Source organism: Micromesistius poutassou (assembly GCF_964030765.1).
Source record: "Micromesistius poutassou genome assembly, chromosome: 6".
Taxonomy (NCBI): domain Eukaryota; kingdom Metazoa; phylum Chordata; class Actinopteri; order Gadiformes; family Gadidae; genus Micromesistius; species Micromesistius poutassou.
The window spans coordinates 5,288,286-5,307,332 of NC_140276.1; the positions used below are offsets into that span (position 1 = coordinate 5,288,286).

The 19,047-nt window shown below is 41.8% G+C and overlaps 3 protein-coding genes across 5 annotated transcripts in view; 1 reads left to right on the forward strand and 2 right to left on the reverse strand.

The window, feature by feature from the left end:
- abcb7 (ATP-binding cassette, sub-family B (MDR/TAP), member 7) overlaps positions 1-8,794 on the reverse strand; it is a 23,679-nt gene extending 14,885 nt beyond the window's left edge. The window contains exons 1-5 of the mRNA XM_084469112.1: positions 8,593-8,794; positions 7,179-7,262; positions 6,367-6,444; positions 5,201-5,320; positions 1,926-2,273 (exon numbers count right to left, since the gene is read on the reverse strand). Of these exons, the coding sequence (XP_084325238.1) occupies positions 1,926-2,273; positions 5,201-5,320; positions 6,367-6,444; positions 7,179-7,262; positions 8,593-8,742 (780 nt within the window). The 5' untranslated portion in view covers positions 8,743-8,794. The remainder of the gene's footprint in view (positions 1-1,925; positions 2,274-5,200; positions 5,321-6,366; positions 6,445-7,178; positions 7,263-8,592) is intronic.
- A 96-nt stretch (positions 8,795-8,890) lies between these two features.
- uprt (uracil phosphoribosyltransferase (FUR1) homolog) lies at positions 8,891-15,035 on the forward strand. Of its 3 annotated transcripts, none has more exons than XM_084469517.1 (8): positions 8,891-9,015; positions 9,175-9,405; positions 9,559-9,601; positions 9,689-9,758; positions 11,061-11,123; positions 11,645-11,806; positions 12,387-12,485; positions 12,723-15,035. In XM_084469517.1, the coding sequence occupies exons 2-8, from the start codon at positions 9,176-9,178 to the stop codon at positions 12,827-12,829; spliced, it is 774 nt and encodes a 257-aa protein (XP_084325643.1). In that variant the 5' UTR covers positions 8,891-9,015; position 9,175; the 3' UTR covers positions 12,830-15,035. The 3 variants fall into 3 exon arrangements, with proteins under 3 accessions (XP_084325643.1, XP_084325642.1, XP_084325641.1); XM_084469516.1 differs by having other exon boundaries at positions 8,924-9,056; XM_084469515.1 differs by lacking the exon at positions 8,891-9,015 and having other exon boundaries at positions 9,168-9,405.
- Positions 15,011-18,505, reverse strand: zdhhc15b (zDHHC palmitoyltransferase 15b). Its single transcript, XM_084469514.1, has 11 exons — positions 18,374-18,505; positions 18,003-18,029; positions 17,808-17,902; positions 17,548-17,668; positions 16,899-16,968; positions 16,570-16,602; positions 16,337-16,457; positions 16,036-16,168; positions 15,773-15,899; positions 15,482-15,597; positions 15,011-15,145 (listed from the first exon to the last, which is right to left on the reverse strand). Exons 1-11 carry the CDS (start codon positions 18,489-18,491, stop codon positions 15,108-15,110), a joined length of 999 nt encoding a protein of 332 aa, XP_084325640.1. The 5' UTR covers positions 18,492-18,505; the 3' UTR covers positions 15,011-15,107.
- Positions 18,506-19,047: the final 542 nt, after the last annotated feature.

The following is a 19,047-nucleotide window of genomic DNA, read 5'->3' on the forward strand; positions in this document are numbered from 1 at the left end:
GGGGGTTGGATAGGGAGAAATAGACTGAATGCTTGCACAAAAGAAGAAGGCAGGACCGTCTTAGCCGGTGTGCAAACCTTTCTATGCAGCAGCAGCAGCAGCAGCAGCAGCAGCACCCCGGCCCCCCCACCCCCCTTTAGGCTCTCTAATTACAGAGCAGGATGCCGTCTGAAGTCTCACTACTGGTGGGAGGCAGGGCAGCGCTCTGCAGACAGGGGGGGGGGAGGGAGGGAGGGAGGGAGGGAGGGAGGGAGGGAGGTTGTGCCTGTATGTGTGTGTTTGGTGAGGAGGGGGATGCATGTGTGAGCGGAATACCAGAAGAGGGGGAGGAGGTTTTTAATAAGTGTACCGGGGAAAGGAAATTATTTGTCAGTGAACAAGCTCAAATTTCACCAGTGCCTCGGCTGATGCGGCGCCGTCGATAGTGGGGAGGGGTTTTTGGAATACATCTTTTGTGTTTTCTTTGTAGAGCATTTTTTGAGGCGCAGGAAGACCACTAGTTCCAATTTAAAATAATAGCACGCTCCTGCATTAGCGCATGCTAAATTGAGCATCCAATAACAACGTAACCCACTATTCCCATTCTGCGAGATCCTCCAGTAACATCGTACACGCGGATCACATGTATGACTTGTGCGTTGCGCGATTTAACAGACTGTGAACACTCTGGGATTGCCTGCAGAAGCCAAAGGCGGGGGCAATAAAGGCTTGGCTCGGTCTTCATGGGCTGTAATGTGGCGTTAAATGGGAATACTCGTTTAATGAACGCGTCTCCGTGTGACAAGGTGGAATGAACAGTGAACACAGAGCAACCTTTTCAGCCGAATTTCACTGTCTCGCTGCAGCTAGCATCTCACATTGGGAACAGGGGATCTAATTCCCATTGTCCACAAGAAAAAGCCTTTCATTCTTGCTCTTATTCTAATGCTCCCCAGTTTGCGGTTGTGTTCCTGTGCCCCAATTATTCCACAGACAGCATTAGTGTGCAGCACCTAAGTGGGCTTATTAAAATAAGTGGCTACAGGGATAAGTGCAGAGTACATCCAATCTGATCTCACACCAGGCCAGAGTGACTTGTGCCGAGTGCTCAGTTGACGTTATTCATTTGATTTTTCCTTTTTCCCCCCTACATCACAGCCTCAGCAGGATTCCTCTAATCAGGAAGGGATTTTCGTATTCGCCTTGCGAGCGACCCTTGACCCGCATTCTAATTAGTAATTGACAGATATATCGGCCGATATTATCGGCCGATATATCTGTCTTTTTCTACTGTCGTTTTCTACGTGTATCGGTACCGGCGTATCGGTTATTGGCTAAGGCGGATGAAAAAAAAAAAAAAACGGTATCGGTCTTAAAAAATCCATATCGGTCGATCCCTAGTTGTAATAATTATAAACCCTCATTAAAAGCCTCTTGCTGTTGATGATCAATTACACTTTCTGATGTTATTTAGAAAACAACTGTGTCCAGGAGAATTACAAAGGCCGACAAGACTTCCTGCTAGGCCTGAGCGATATGGCTAAAAGACATATCACGATATAACTTGATCATATTGATCAATATATCTATCTATCTATATATATATATCTATATCTATATATCTAAGATATCTATTGATAATTGAATTACCTAAAAAGACTAGGAATTACCATGCTGGATTTAAACACTTATGTTTAACACTTAATATGACCTTCCACTGTTCGTGTTCATGTCGATACAACAATGAAAAACACTCAAATATTGTAAATAAGTATGGAACCGTGGTTGTGTAACAAACCCAGCTGCTAGATTCGGTGGTCCAGTCTCTTGTCGATATATATTGAACTTGTTTTATATTGATATTGATCAAAAGTCTATCACAATATGAAATTCCTACTATTCTGGACACTTATTGAGTCTTAAGTTATCAGGAGACGCGAGGGAACCATGTGGATTAACTGGAAGAGAACTACACCAGTCGAGGAGGGCCATAAAGTAAATAATAGGACGGAAAGTGCAGGTTGCGCAGCTCCATCGATATGAATGTGTTGGGAAAGGTCAGCCCGGAGATAATAGGCAGTCCCATAGTCCCCTCTGATGAGCCCAGCACCTGGCAGCAGCTGAAGAAAAAAAACAACATAAAAACAAGTCTGGGACTCACAGCCAATCAGCACCGCCGTTGCCATGGTAGCCACAGTGCTTGGCGCGTCACTCAGGTTCAGCATGTGTCCCGACATCTGGTTGAGTTCGTCCACCGCATACTTAAACATGAACGGCACCGTCACATTAGTCATCTGTGGGAGAGGAGAGGGAGGGAAGGGCAGGATTCAGGGGAGAAGAAGAGAGAGAGAAGAAAATAAATCTGACAACAAGAGAGGAGAGGGGGAAACCTTTTGAGATAGCCCAGAGCATTTAGGCATATCGCGTGTGCGTGCGTGCGTGCATGCGTGTGCGTCTTCAGACTGGGTAGAATTTGACAATCTATTGTCAGGCCCCATTATTCATGCAAACAAAACGCAATAAATAAAAAGAGGAAAAGAAGGCTCTTCCGCAGTCAGCTGCCAATAACAGAGTCCTCTGTTTTTGGGGTCCTCTGGCGGATGACAATCAATTGGAATATATACATACGAATGAACATGCATAATATACACACATGCATGTACATCCGCCTGCGTGTGTCTGTGTGCAGCAGTTGGCTGCGCTGGCGCTGTGGAGGTGGCTGATGCATGCCACTAATGGAATTGAGATGGTTATTAGGTCTAATTAAAAGCACAGGGACAGCTGTGTGACTCTGGGTGGGTGAAGGCTGGGTGAACCGCAGCACATTAGGCCAGCGAGCAAACACAGCAGGGATCTGTACTTATATTTGGAGCACATTTGAGGCGAAACCTTTCAATCCCATAACACCATGGGTTGTGTAATATATTATATTTATTATAAGTGTATATGGGTGTTTCCTCTACATTCATCCAGCAGTGGAGCAGTGCCGCCACTGGTTACCAGCTCCACTGCAATAAGCCGTGCAATTTAATTTATTATGTTCGGCGCCCAAAAATCTTTTATTATAAACATTGTTTACATGTATATCATAGGTGGCCCCTACTGCATTCCACTCACTTGTTTTTTGTCATTGAAGAGATATGTTAGAAGAATACTGACAGCCAAATAGTGTTCTGCTATAGACCATTTTAAAATGCACAATGATACTGTAGGTGGCATTCACTCATAAATGTCTTTAGACTACTTGTAGGAAGCATAAAGATAAAACCTAATAATAATTTTAATTAACTAAGAACACTCCTTTAAGAGGTCGACTGATGCGATCAATATCACATAAGCAGAACACAAAAAAGGAAAAATAACATCAGAAAAGAAAGTTACACAAAATGGCCACTTGTCTATATAGTACGGCTTTCCAACCCTGGGGGGGGGGGGGGGGAATAGAGACAGAGTCCACCTAATAGCACACCATTTACACTGCAGACGCCAGGGATAGCTCTGTATACCCTTCAGCATTATGCCTGGACAATAGAAGTACTCTGAGTCTCTCGGGGAGCACCACAGCATCAGCCACTTTGCTGCCAAGACAACAGTACATGACCCATAAATAGCCCGAGCACCATTATCCCGGACCCAAACACGGCCTCAATGGTGCTGATGCGAACCCCACGATGAGGAATATGACGTGGTTGTTAGCTCACCCATTAACATCCAACACCAGAGCGCCGGTGCAACGCTGTGTCAATCTGCACCTGAAGACATGACATCTCATGTAGGGATTGAGTCAATTTCTCACGTAGGGCCTTTGAGGGCCGTGGGGAATTAGCCTCTGTTTACAATATGAAACTCAGCCATCACTCAGAGAGGCAGGAGACCAGAGAGCCCCTTCATTCCCCAGGCAGAAGGGACCGCGTTCCAGACCAACTGAAACACGGGGATCATTATTATCAATGGTGTGAAATGAAAATGTCACTGGTAATGTGGAGTGCAGAGGGGTGATGCATTGTAACAGCGTAATTATTCAGCTGGTTTAACAATTGTCTCGACGCAGCTGGTGGTTTTGGTGGATACTGACAAACTGGCAGAAATCTAGGCTAGCTCCAACCAAGCAGGAAACGAGAAGGAGAAGATTGGTTTTCGTCTGTGTGTGTGTTCTTTCCCCCTTTTGTACACACTAGAGGGAGCCATGCTGTGTGGCAGCAGGATATACTTATTTGGAAGCCGAGATTCCCTGATTGGTTTTCCAGGGTGTAAATTAGGGACCACCAACAAAGAGAGGAAATGGAGCACGATGCATACTGATTGATGTTTGCAATCAATTATTTTTTTCTTAAAGAATAGGTCATTAAGAAGTTATACTGTTTTGATTATTGAAGAACAGAGGAAAATGACACTGTGTAATTGTGTTGAAAGGCTAATAGATATATACAACGCCATGTGTATAGACCTAGTTGTTGCACACACACACACAGGCCTTGATCTGTATATCATCACATGGATATGGTAATCTGAATTTTATTAACATTTTAGAGGATTTTAACACTGCATAATGAAAGGCATTCGGATAAGTTTGCAAAGAAGCCTGTGCAAAAACAGGTGGAAGTTTAAAGAGGAAAACTACCGCAACCATGATAAGGATCCTTATATCCAGGCAGCAGAGCAAAGTGTTGTGGATTATATAAAAAGGTCAGAGGAAGGTCCTGCATGCATATCAACCAATCAATTAGTATTTGGGAAAGGCACATCATGAAGGCATTTATGTATTTAATTAATTCAGTCCCTGTAACTATCTCCCCATTTTCAATGATTTATCACCCAGGCAAACTTTCTCCATAGATTTATAGTATGGTATGGAGAGAATTGAGCATTCACACGATGCTTTCAGGACTTGTGACAGCATTTAATTTAATTTCTCATTATTATTTATTAACAACTAAAGAATAGTATAAGTATAGATGCATGTCTTGTGTAACAAGACATGTATTGATAAAGAAAATAAATGGCTAATGTAGGCCAAGTTAATTAAAATAGAAAGTTATACTCATCATGTGATTATATATTAAAAAGGTAGTTATAAAAGAGCTTAAAACACGTCAAAAAATATATTAAAAAGGCAGTTATAAAAGAGCTTAAAACACGCTTTGTTTTAAGATATAAACAGAAAAGGAAATCAATGGGTGGTTAACAGCCGTTAAAAGCCATGTCTTGCTTCCACTCTTACCTTTGCCCCAGCAAGGAGCCCCAGAGCGAGGACCACGCGGGCCCGGAGGTCAGGTCGGTCCTTTGGCCACACGTAGGACAGCATTGCAGATAGGATCTGGGTAGAGTTGACTTCCTTCAGCTGTTGAGAAGAAACAGGAAAAGCCAAACCGCCCGTGAGAAAACAACACAAACTTGCATAACACACAAACCATACTTAATTCAATAACGTTCAAAAAAACGAAAAGAACGAAAAAAAAAACAAGACTTTCAAACCAATGGGGCTTTGCCAATATCGGCATCGCTACGATCACACTCGGCATTGCCGTGGAGTTTGACGGTAGGCCAGGCCGGGCAGGCCTGCTGGACATACACGCGACACATCAAATGTCAAGCAGGCTCCCAGGGGGCCTCCAGCAGCAGCAGCAGCAGAGTCTCCAGGTGGACCCGGGGCCCTAGCCTGACACCATGCGTCCCAGGGGACCCGGGGACTGTCATCACGGCTGGGGTTGGGAACCCGCCCGTGCCAACGTGGCTGTTTGCTCACGCCCCACCGCACAGCTGCCACTGGGACCGTCCATAGGCCAGGGAACATGTGGTAATTCCTCTAATCCAGTCAATATGGTGGCACTATGGTTTTGACACCATCGCCGCAGCAACCCCCAACAAGCAAATTAAAGTGAAATTTGTGCCCAACACCTGCCTTTAATAAGAATCTGGCAGTAACTGGAACAGGTGAAAAGGCTGGAAATTAACTTGAAACAGTTGGATGCACTTCTGAAGGTCAGTCGAGCGCATCCAATTCAAAACCTGAGTCTAAAAGATGTTTTCCAATTGGAAGCCACGATGAATAGACAGAGCAGCGCACATATTAACAATCACATTAGGACTCAAATCCCCAAAGTAAAGAAGGAGTAAGAGTAAAAATAGCCCTCCTGACAAAATCATGAATTTTCCTTTGCTATCATCTACAGGAGGATGGAAAGTAAAGCCCAAATAACATCAAACATAGTTAACTGAATAACCAATTGAACCCTGGTCAACCCTGAACAGCATTAACATTGACTTGCCATTGTGTGAATTCACTGTTGACAATGAAAATCAAAATAATGATAATAACATAAGCAATGGTAGTTCCAATAACCGAAAAAAAACACAAGCAATAAGGTGAATACATTACCAACTCACCACATTTTTGGGATCCGCATTTAGACGGCCACCTGCACTTCCATGCCAACATGTTCTTGTGTGGTTGACCTGCAAATGCTGTTAAAAAATAGAAAAATGTTATGAAATACCTTAGCCTATAATACACTACCAGAAAGCGTGTGGGTGAGCTGTTAATATAATATTAATTTCTGTAACCTAATCCACCTATGAGGGCAGTACACAAATATATATATCATATTTAAAATGATTATACACTGTGAAATAACAAAGGCTACCCAAAGCTTTTGGCTAGAATGCAGACCTGCCATTTCACCTTGACTTGAATGTGAACTGTATGTTGAAGTGGTGTTCAGAGAGTTCCTGTTTCAGCCTAAAATGATTGCTAACTGCAAGAAAGGCCTGTTGTTTTCCCTTATTTTTTATTCAATATGTTATGTAATGGTGCTAGTGCAGGTACTTGACACATTGTGATTGTGGAGTAGCCCCAGTCTATTCATGCATTATGTGCAGAAATCCAACAGAGGCAGGCTGATGACAACAACAACAACAACAACAGAAACTAGAGTCAAGATTACTCGCCCCTCACTTTATTTGTATCCATTTTGAAAATAAAACAGAAGAGATGGATGAGGGTGGCAGGTTTCTACATTGTATATTCACAGATCTTTGGATGACCTCATGCTCTTCATGAGGTCACATTTAAAAAGACCAGCCGCCAAGTTTACTTGAATCTCCTGAAGAACAACAGTAGCCCTCATCACTGTATTCGATTTTAAAGGGAGAGGTGGGATCTTGTTATATAAACATGTTGACAAGCATGCCATACTCACTTTGGCTGCTTCCAATATCTGCCGACTGTTTTCGCTCCTGCCGCCATGCCATGATGCTGTTCTGAGATTCAACTGTGAATTTAACTGAAAAGATTAAGAGAAAAAAGATTAGTACACAGTCATTTTAAATGTTAGTGTTTTGGAAGTTTTGTAATTTTTTTCCAGAGGTAGGCGATACAAAAATGTCTATGTCCAAATAAAATTGCAAAAGGATAAAGTCGAAAATATCAACACGCTGTGCTCAATATATATCGGCAGTGTGGTTATCATTGGTATACAACAGTTACATTTGTTAGGGCAGACTGGATGCATACTGAATTGTATGAAAATCGCTTCTGTAGATCAACAAAACACATACCGTGGTTTTGAGAGGAGGTCAGTAATAACACAAAATCTCTCATTGAGAATGAATAAAGGCAGGGCCACAGTCACTGTGGTGGTCTAGTTTAGTCCTCTTGTCAATGAAGAAAGAAGATTACCTAAACTAGAAGACGGCGCCTCCTGCCTACATAGATGGGGCCTACAGTACAACTTTTAAATAAAGGCAGATAAGAAAATGCCAGGAGGGACAATGGAGGATCGTGTTTTTTAAGGGATTTGTGAAGACTTGGGCATTTCATATGCGTGTTTATTCTGTTTGTATAGGAGAGCTTTTGGGAACCTTGCTCTATGCAGCTACTTATTAACTAACATATTTGTACGTTTTACTGTATGTGGAATGTCTACTGCGGCTGCATGGGTGATTGCACAATCCAAAATGTTCACTTTTTTGTGAAAATAAAGTGAATCCTGAATCTTACTTCACGTTCAAGACAACAAAAATGGTTGTGGTGTAATAAAAAAAAAAAGACGAATCATGATGAGTCAAAACAAAACCAAATGCGACGACACTGATGACGCGCAGGGGGTGGGAAGACCCTTGGTCGCCCCATGATAATAAGGAGACAGTGGCCTTATCTAGTATGACCATAGGACATGCGATAACGTTTTTTATGTGTTGAGGCCCTTTAACCCAAGGCTAAAACATTAGCATTGTTGTAATAGGAGGATTCATAAATCTACAAACAACAAAGTTGTCAATAACACCCAACCAACGGCACCTTCTAAATAAACATATTTTCCTTTCCTATATTTACAAAGTTAACTTTAGAGTTCACTTTAAAAGATATCGACTACAGGGCGGCCTAACAAGTGTTTTATGTAGTCAACGTTATCCAAGGTTACATGACAGCCACTGATCTTGGAACACAAAATACCACATATCCCATGATGTACTAGCTGATATTCCTGAAAGAACGTGAATTTAGTTAGGACGTATGTATTATAATAGACACTACAGACATAAGTTAGATGTGTGTCCTTGCGCGGTCTCTAAAAGTAGTGTCCTTTTACAAGACCCGCAGGCGTCACCTACCAGATATGTTCTCTGATGTTTAGGGTCCACTCTGCTGGGTTTCTCACTTTTGTTCCACGCGTGATACGAACTCGTTTGGCGAAACAGAACCGCTAATCTCCGTCTTTGGTAATAAAATCCACATTTCAGCGAGACCAACATCGGCGCCATGTTGCCTGGTTATGACGTAATAGGCGCGTCACCAAATCGCCTTCGTCACTTCCGCGTTCAAATAACGTTTTTTCACTGTCCGTGTCAGCGCTAGCACCCGAGCTACTGGGATATTATCGGTTCCGCCAAGCCTTTACTGGTTTGCTACCGAGCCATCTCGATTGAACCGTATTTCGAGTTGTGAATAAGGAGGCTGTTATCAATTATAGGACGCAGTTGTACCTCCCGCACAGCCTGACAAGACGCCCAAGCAACCGAGTGGAATCAAGCTAAGTAAGACCACGTTGTGTGTGGCTGGTCCTATAAGGCAGCAGGTCAGTGGGTCTCACGGCAGTGAAATAAAATTAGCCTCAGACCCACACGGCGTTACCAAATCTCGGGGAAGGGCTTTATCTTTCCCCTCTCCCTCCCCCCCCCTCACATCGTTTTCAGGATGCCATGCCACAATCAACAGATGAACAATGTCAACAGTGGCCAAGAGCACCCCATGAAGCAAGTGCGGTTTGCGAACAATAGTGACAGCAGTGTTCCTGACGTGGTGTCCAACTCTGGATCAGAGAATGTCAGTATACAGGCAGAGAGTCAGGAGTCCTTAGGACCCCAGCTTAAACTCCTTCCCTTGAACGACCAGATCCGTGAACTACAAACTATAATTAGAGACAAGTGAGTCCAAATTGCTTTGTTATGTGTAACATATTTTTATTATATTATTATCATGTGAAAAGACTTTGTGGTGCTTATTGAAATCGCACACGTTTCCATAATGAATCTCAGACGATAATTCAAACCTGACCAAGACTTAATGGACCATTTCAGATCAACCAGCAGAGGGGACTTTGTGTTTTGTGCTGATCGACTGGTAAGTTGTAGAATTTGTTGTTGTTGCTTTTATATTGTTTCAGTTCTTTTTAACCAATGCTGTAATTTAACATCACTCCCCCGACAGATCAGACTAGTGGTTGAGGAGGGACTTAATCAGCTTCCCTACTCGGAGTGTACTGTCACTACTCCAACGGGTGAGTGTCTTTCCCAGCCTTGAAATATTGCTGTTGCCTGGAAGTCATGTTAGGACCATGTGCAACAGCAACCTTACAGAGTAACATACTTGCAAATATGGTCTATGTACTCAAGGCTAGTGTATTCTCTGCCACATAACATGTGACCATGACCAAAACTATATACAGACTATATTTGCACACCCTAAATGTACAATTTACCTTCTCATGGCAGGCTTAGACAGAAAAACAAAACAAATCCTATACAAAAGCCATTTATGCTGTATATTTTCTGTTGTCTTTCCACAGTACGTCTTAACAAGAACTCCACATTGTTTAATAACCCAAAGATGATAGCCAAACTCTGTATTACGTTCTTTATTTGCCACAGTCCATAACACTAGCTTGGCATTAAGGTCCTGTTGGTAAGATTTATGATTTGTAAAGCTCCCTCCCGCTTTATATGTGTCTATTGAGAAGTGTTGCATTTCATTCACCACCTGTGATTGACAGGCAAGATGGAATCCCTGAATCAATCATGAAAAAAAAATGCCCTGATTGGTCATAAATGAGTTACACCCTACTTACACTTAAATTAAATAATAGCTATGAAATCTTTCATGCAACCCCTTTTCAAAATTATTATCCACAATAGAACAAACAAATCCATGTTGGAAATGATTGTGAGCATGTTGGTCAAATCAAGCAATGATGTTCAATCAATTAAATGGTTGAATTCAAGTCTTTTGGATTTCAGGTTTTCAACATATGTCATAATTGGTAGGGCATAACAGGGGAAACGGATCAGCAGATGAGTGTACAAACTCAACCAACACACTGACTGAATCGTATTACTCATGGGACATTGCAAAAGCAAAGAAATTCAGAAAAAAATGAATTTCCCACCAAGTGGTATTACTCAAGAATAATATGCCTGTGTATCAATACAGAATTAGCGGACTGTAGGTGTAATGACTCAGTCGCATCATTGGTAATGACTCAGTCTCATCATTAATGTACCACTGCACCACAAACAGCTTGCTAATGGTCATACACTGTTGTAGGGAAATAAAGCTAGCTGTTGGATGAAGACATTTTGAGAGCAGGCAGGATATATATATATATATATATATATATATATATATATATATATATTTCAGAGTGAGGTTGTTCCACATGTTCTAAATAAGATATTCAAAGTCACTGTCCCCCCCCCCCCCCCCCCATTAAACTGTAAAGGGCTACTAGCACAATTTATTCTCCCTTAAGCACCTATAACCCATCCAGAATATTCTCTATCTCTTCTTTATTTTTCTCCCCAAGGGTACAAGTATGAAGGTGTCAAGTTTGAAAGAGGGAACTGCGGCGTCAGCATTATGAGAAGTGGTAAGTCGGGATAAGAGTCTTGAATATCTCATACCTGCTAAATTAGACTCCTATTTAAATTCCGTTCCTTGGTCTGCCATGTGGGTACTTTGCACACCAGACATTTTTTAGCAGCCCTATTCTAACTCCATTCGGATGTTGTTTGTGTGGTTGTACCGTATTGTACTGATAAGTCAATTTAATAGTGTCACCAACAAACCAGCTGAAGAGAATATCTCAAGTGAAAACTTGTTTTTTTTTTAAAACGTTGTTTTATGACATTGTAATATGATATTGAACCATCAATTTTGACGGTATGTGGAGGAAGAGAGTAAGATGAGATAACATACGATGTACTTTTATTAATCCCAGCAGGGAAACATCTGGGATCCATAGACGTAATTTAGTCATCATGTCCCAGGACAGGATGATGGAAGTGCAGAGATTTATGCGATACATCGTATCGTATCATCACGTACGAGAGCACATGCCCCGACGTGTTTGTCAAGTTTACCCACAGCGTTTCACTTGTCTCCTCGCAGGCGAGGCCATGGAGCAGGGCCTACGAGACTGCTGCCGGTCCATTCGCATAGGGAAGATTCTAATCCAAAGCGACGAGGAGACGCAGAAAGCCAAGGTGTACTACGCCAAGTTTCCCCCCGATATCTACCGGAGAAAGGTCCTGCTCATGTATCCTATCCTCAGTAAGTGGTGGGAGGTGCAGGCTGTGCACAGACTGTGGCCTTTAGCTTGTGTGGAAGATGATGATGATGATGATTCAAAAGTGGTCAACTACCCACTTTGGCAGAACTTTGAATAATCCCACATAATGTCACGGAATTGTTGCACATTTGTTTCTTCAGTGGAAGGAAAAAGAAAATGTGTTAAAATTGTATTATAAAATGTGTTGACCATTACCATGTTGTGCATTTCCCCATCATATAGTGGCATTCACGCCGTTAATAATTACAGCTCTCATGGGGAAATTACACACTGCCTCAGAGATGGCCGGCAAGCTGCTGAAGAGCGTAATGAGTGTCTCCAGGAATAGATTCCTAATAAGCATGGCCTCTCCCTTTCACAACGAAGCAGCGTTTTTTTTCCCACTTCTCCTCCCTAATTGAAGACTCGTGCGGTTCTAAGAAGAATGTTTCATTTAACCTATCAGAGCAGGACCCTGGCTGCAAGACGATAACAATAACAGATCACGCGGCAACCAGGGTGCCCTCCTGGCAGGGTTTTTTGTTGTTCCAGCCATCGCTGAAAGACTTCTCTCCCCCCCAGGCACGGGGAACACCGTGATAGAAGCAGTGAGGGTGTTGATAGAGCACGGCGTCCAGCCAAGACACATCATCCTCCTCAGCCTCTTCTCCACCCCTCATGGTATGTACGCTGATCACCAGGCTCTAGGCCCTACCACTATCCATTCTACGCGTATGTTAAGTTCACAGCACTAGTGTGCACATTACTGACGTGAGTAATCTGGTCAGAAACTATTGATCTTATTGGTTTTATTTTGTATATTTGAAAAGTTGGTTTCTTTTGTATTCAGTCTTTTTTTTTTTTGAAAATGTGTTTGTTTTCAAAAACTTACTCTAAAACTATGCTCTGTACCCCAAGGTGCTAAATCCATTATACAGGAGTTCCCAGACATTACGATCCTGACAACTGAGGTGCATCCTGTGGCGCCCACACATTTCGGACAACGGTACTTCGGTACCGACTGACCTCTGAACTCAGGGACAACCAGAGGAACGCTTTGACACGGCAGCAGTTTGAGGGGTTTGTTTTATGCATCTTGTTGTTTGCTTTATCTGCTTTCAACACTTTTTCCCCTTCCCATTGGGCCACCTCCGTTAAAAGATTCCGTATAGAATCCGTACATTCACAACCGCCACCTAAACAACCCGGTGACCGGCGACCATTTCCAATTGGTTGCCCAGCAACACATGGCAAGTGGGGCAGTGTCACGGCCAACTGCAAAGTCCAGACTACAAAGTTGAGCAGACAGTTGCATTATGCAGATTTTCAGTGTTGTAGGTAGGTGACACCCAATCAGGTACATTACTAGGTGCCTGACTACGTAAAGTTTTCTTTACTTTAGACTCAGCCTAACGTTTGTTTGGCGGTGTGAATGTACGGTTATACTGTCCTCCTCGCTATGCCAAATATGCTTACTGGATCTCCAAAGGACTCTCCAAATATTGTGCTCTATTAATGTATGAATTTAGCTTTTTGTTTGTCATGCGTGTGAAATCTTGGTTATAAAGACAACACTGACTTGAGTAGACTTGTAGACTGATTTTATTTTAACAGGTTACATCCAGATAAATCAAATAATTGATTGATATGTTGTTAACTGAACAGCAAGTCAAGCAGTATCAGTATTTAGATGTTCCAGGGTTGTTATAAAAAGGGAGGGCCCCACAATCATTACTTGAGTAAAAAACTGCTAAAAGGGATCGTATGAACTGCTAGCAATATTATACTGCTATCCGCAAACACCTTAATACTAGGTTACAAGATACTGGTGTAATAATGTTGTTTATCTGTGATCAATTAAATCTCCTAATATTTCATAATCTACATTGTTGCAGTATTTCATGAGTCACTTAATTTCTTCATGGGGGGAAAAAGCACAGTTCCTTTAACAATAGCATATTATATCAATAAATAGATAACATAAAAACATCTATGTAATACCTCTACACTTCTCAAACACCACAGCTAAAAATAAAAACACGTGATGACACAAGATCACATGATCTTCATGCAGTTGGATCACATGGTTTGGCTTGCCGAAAACAAACAAAGGGCACTCTGGAAGTAAATCACTATGTAGTAGATTTAGTGTACAGTGAGCAGGGAACAAATCATTGAGGTTGGAAATGATGTAAGCAGTTCAACAAAGATGACCTCTACCCACCAGTGGACATGGATCATCAACCATCATCTTAAAAGTTATAAACAAGACGAAAAACGCTGAAAAAACAAACGGAATGTTACCACCTCATACATACAGTATTAGTTAGTGTTTCAAAGCTGCAGAAAAGCAATGTTAATAGATCTTCCCTTCCAGATATTTATGTACCGCCTTCACTTTATAAAAGCTATGCTGCCTACTCCGGGGACTCACCCAAATATACAGTGTTTCATTGGACCTGATCTAGAATTTTCCTAGATTTGAAAGGGTTTGCTCCATGTGATCCACAAATGTGTCAGACTTCTTTTGTCTCCAATCTGACTGCTCCAACCTCTCAGAGCAATGTGATAGAGGTCGTATAGAATAACCTAAAGAGTGCATTATTTGGGAATCGTTTATACATAACATTATTTGAGGCACAGATAAAGCTCAGCTCTAGTAAGGTATGATATGCCTTGGTTTTTCCTTTAAAAATAAATCCCACTTGTAATTGTTGCGAGACCAACTGGATAACATTAAATCTCTTGAGTCTTCACACATACTGCATATTAAAATAAATAAATACCCTGCACCAGCTAGGTGCAACATTATGCATGTAAACCAAGATCCCAACATTGGTAAACAAAAACAAGCCTTATTAGAAAGACCACAGTGCTGTACTTCCCCAGAACCGTTTCCAGTTATCAATCGATGAAGGTCCTAAAACAAGAGGACAACCAGTGAGACGGGAAAGGTAAGAATGCAGGTGCAAGAACACCGGTTGATTTCCTCCATCTGTCCTTCCAGTAGAATAAAGGTGTTACTGTAGTGGTTGCATTTATGCATGAAGAGTGATGCCGTGGTTGACCACATGGTCCCCTCTCTCCATGGTTCAATTAGAATACCTGGGTAAACACTTTTTTTAGGATGAGGAACTGCGGGAGTCATCCACACTTTGGGCTCCTTGTGAGAAGGAAATGTCCAGCTGGTCTTTCGAAGGTCCACAGGATCGGGAATGCATTTGCTTTATGAAACAAGACTGACGGATGGAATCCTATGTCCTCTTCTGTATCTAGTGCTGTAAAACTTGAGGGCAGACTTCTCTAGTGCTCCATTTCAATAGTAACCGAGGGGTCACCGTCTGGAAACACACAAAAATGTTATCGATAGGCTATCCTGAGGGACATGAGTGCACCTGGGGTCCTATTGAACGCCCAACAAAGTTTACGCCCGGAAAAAGGGACCTTCTGAGAATAAAGGTTCACCAGTGTTGTAAACCAGAATATATCTGCTTTTTTGAGCGTGCTCTAAAGTACACAATGCTAGTATGGGCTGGTTGTTTTTACATTTATTGCTGGTCAGAAGCTGTTTTGCATCGGACCACCAGATGGTAGTAGGGAACCAAAGATAGAACCACACAGTCACAAACATTTTGAGGAAGGATTCAAAAGGAGACAAGACACCAAAAAATGCTCACCAATGCTGCCCTCGTCTGACCCCTCATCAGACTCCTCCCACATCTCGTCATTAGCCAGTAATGGGTTATGGGATTCATTTAGACTCTTCAGAGGGAAATAGTGGCCATTTCCTTGGCTGTTAAATACAAAAAACAAAACAAGGTCTAAGGGTTTGTGAACAATTCTCAAATCCCCATTTGTCTCCAGCCTCTTTGTTCTAGTTTAGAAAACGACTCGCAGATTCCTTCCAGAAATAGAAACAACTCAATGTGAAGCTATCATGTGATACATTTTGTTGACAGAACAATTACCCTGTGAAAATAGGAAGAAGCCACAGTCTCCTGTTCTCTCCGAACACCTGCTCCAGGTTTCGATGCATGCCCACGTTGAAACCGTTCCTGTCTGGCCCACCAACAAACACCGGAGCCGAGAAAGCCTCTGGTAGAGCACAAGGGACACTAGTGTGAGGAATACTTCACCTTGTTTTCCTCCTCCACAACTAGCAGAGCATGCGAGATGTGTTACGTGGGGGACATTTGAGGAATGGGAAACTTAAATATGTAAAAAGCCATACCTAGGGTGGATCTGTTCTTGGACACTAGCCAGCAGTGGTAACTGAAGAGGAACATGAGACTGACAAAGAACATGAGCGCTACAAACATGAGGAAGAGCACATGGAACTTTGCAGGCCCATTGTTAAGATCCCCCTGTGGATAAGAGTGAGAGAGAAACACATTAACTAGAATACACATTGCAAAATGAGGGTAAATAGCCTGTGCTTAGTAGACACCCACACATTTCAGTTTAACCCTGCGGCATCATTGATTGGCAAGGCTTCTAATCACTTGCAAAAGTAGAAAATAGAAGACACTCACCCCCCAGAACTTCAGGAAATACTGAAAGACTGTGGCGGCTATGAACACACAGTACACCATGGAGTAGGAGAGGAAGAGTAGGAAGAACTTGTAGTTGGAAAAACCCACACAGTTGTTGACCCTAAAAAGGAAAGAAAATGCTGTCATAAAACTTTTTTTTTTTTTTTTTTTAATCATAAAAAGCTTTCAAAACATGGGATTAAAAGTTAAAGCAAATTAATGTTGCCACTCACCAAGGGCAGTGGTGGTCCATTTTTAAAACACATCTGAAAAAATAGAATGAAAATATTTGTATATATATGTATTGTGTAGTGACTATATAAAAAATATATATATATATATGTATTTCTGTATTTAAAAATTCCCTTTGATTATCCACCCAGTGATTGTTTTTCATCTGACTTTCAACATCACTGCCTTCATTAAACCTTATTGGCCTTTTCTTTCCAGCACAGCGATAACCAACCTTCTAATTATAGCAACAGTCCCAAGCCAGTAAATATCAGCTTGCTCGAGGCAATATCTCGAGACAAATGAATTGGAGGGGGAAAAGCAGACTTACGTTTCACAAACAGAGCAGTGGTGGCAGCGGTCAGGCTTCAGCACCTGGCATCGGTCACAGAACCTGATAGCTAGAGGCAAGAAGATGGCCAGTTGAAAGAGGGGACATTTGAGCTGAGCTTACCCTTCACACACTTCCTGCCGTCCTATAACTTTGTAAGAGCCATCAGTACTAATGAAAGAACAACATTGGCTGATTATCCTCAAGAGGGGACAGCACACAACCAAACATGCGCGCGCGCACACACACACACACACACACACACACACACACACACACACACACACACACACACACACACACACACACACACACACACACACACACACACACACACACACACACACCTAATTGCCTGGCTTCTTAGTTTCCAACATAGTGTGGCTGTGTGCATGCAGTGGTATGACCAGGTGTACAAGAAGGGGCTTGTAGTTGTAGATCTGTAAATGCTAAAACATGACACCCAATAATAGATCTGCATTTCATATGAAGGGGAAATGGAGGTCTTTCGCCTTTTCACCCTGTTCATAGTAAACTACTACTCTGCCAAATGAAAGACTCACCCACTGCACAATACATTTATTGTACCATTGTTGAATCTTAATAATTATATTGCATGACTTCATCCTGAAGAAAACCATACATTTACCTCCAGATTGTGCCCGGCTGAAAATAGGTAATTTCTTTGCAATCTCAGCCAGTATTTGTTTCTGAGCATCTGGCCGCTCTTCCATTTCATATCTTTCTTTGTCAGAGTAAGACAGCTGGAACTGGGGGAACAACCATAAACACATTGTAAACCAACCCCAATGAGTCCCTTTATGAATGACATACAATATGGCATGCAAGTAAGACTATCAACACTATTGGAGAACAAGATTATCCGAGGAGGGAGAACATCAGAGCTACCTTTTTGCATGGTGATGCAGGTGGAGTGAAGATTGACTTCCAGTATGTCCAGGAAAACATCACAAAACAAACATGGAACACCAGAAGGTAGGCCACTGCAATCACAACACAACGCAATAGCATTCAGGTTTAACAGAACTGTTGTGCTTCTAAATAAAATGACATTGTGGGGGACTATGTTCATGCAGAACTCACCCTTTTCAAACGTGTTGGTGATTGTAACTGTAAAAGATCATAGATTCAGACATACAATGAGTCTAATGCAACGAGAGAGACTTTTACACCACTGGTGAGGGGACTGACCTAGGTTGACTGCATCGACAACGACAATATACCCTTTGTCTTATCAAAGGCGATATCAAATAATGACATATCATTGTCAAATCTGTATATATATATATATATATATCTTTTTAAAAGACGATTAAGAGGAATTAGCTCCCAGAAAGAACACCGCATACAATACTTCCGCTTTGGGAGCTGCTAGCTTCTGCGGATCTTCGGCGTTATTTAGTCAACACAGGTATGCAGCATTAACACGCATACAATGAAAACGGTATACTTACACAAGCATAGTTCAAATACATATGCATAATACGACCACAGCACCACGGAGGTTATTATAAGTACTGGTATCCAGGAGAAAACCCTTTGACAGAATCTCAAACCTCTGGAGAGAGCCATAGTCCATCTAAACCTCTAGCGTCATCAGCGCTCGACTACCATTCCTGGGAAATACAATCTATCGCATAACGCTGTCTGGGAGCGATTAACAGGACTTCCAGGTAGAACAACAATGTACAGATAAGAGATACAGAGGTGGGAAGTAACGAACTACAAATACTTCGGAATTGTACTTAAGACAAGTACAAATTTCACGTTAGGTTATCTATACTTTACTTGAGTATTTCTTTTCTGACAACTTTTTACTTTATTACATTTTAACACAAATTACTTTGTAGGCTACTCCTTACATTTTCAAAACAGGCTCGTTACTTGTAATACATTTAAGGGGAATTATCGATAACTTAACTTAGTAAAATAAATAAATATATATTATATGAAGTATTGTACTTTTACCAGAGTCTGTACTTCTAACCTGAGTAAAGAATGTTTTTACGTTCGCCACCACTGCATATATATATAAATATATTTTTTTGCATCCAAGCCATGCCAGTCGGAATGCTTGTCACATGTCACAATTCGAACAAATCCCTTCAAACTGTACTTGACGTATTGT

Excerpts from the sequence above, each read along its gene's own strand:
- zdhhc15b (XM_084469514.1), bottom strand. The coding sequence starts at position 18,491 with ATGGCTCTCTCCAGAGGTTTGAGATTCTGTCAAAGGGTTTTCTCCTGG. Across the intron at positions 16,969-17,547 it reads CAGCCGGGCACAATCTGGAG|CTATCAGGTTCTGTGACCGA; the intron begins GTAAATGTATGG and ends TCTTGCCTCTAG. Across the intron at positions 15,598-15,772 it reads CTTCTTCCTATTTTCACAGG|CCAAGGAAATGGCCACTATT; the intron begins GTAATTGTTCTG and ends TGTATTTAACAG.
- uprt (XM_084469517.1), top strand. The coding sequence starts at position 9,176 with ATGCCATGCCACAATCAACAGATGAACAATGTCAACAGTGGCCAAGAG. Across the intron at positions 9,759-11,060 it reads TACTGTCACTACTCCAACGG|GGTACAAGTATGAAGGTGTC; the intron begins GTGAGTGTCTTT and ends TTTCTCCCCAAG. Across the intron at positions 11,124-11,644 it reads CGTCAGCATTATGAGAAGTG|GCGAGGCCATGGAGCAGGGC; the intron begins GTAAGTCGGGAT and ends GTCTCCTCGCAG.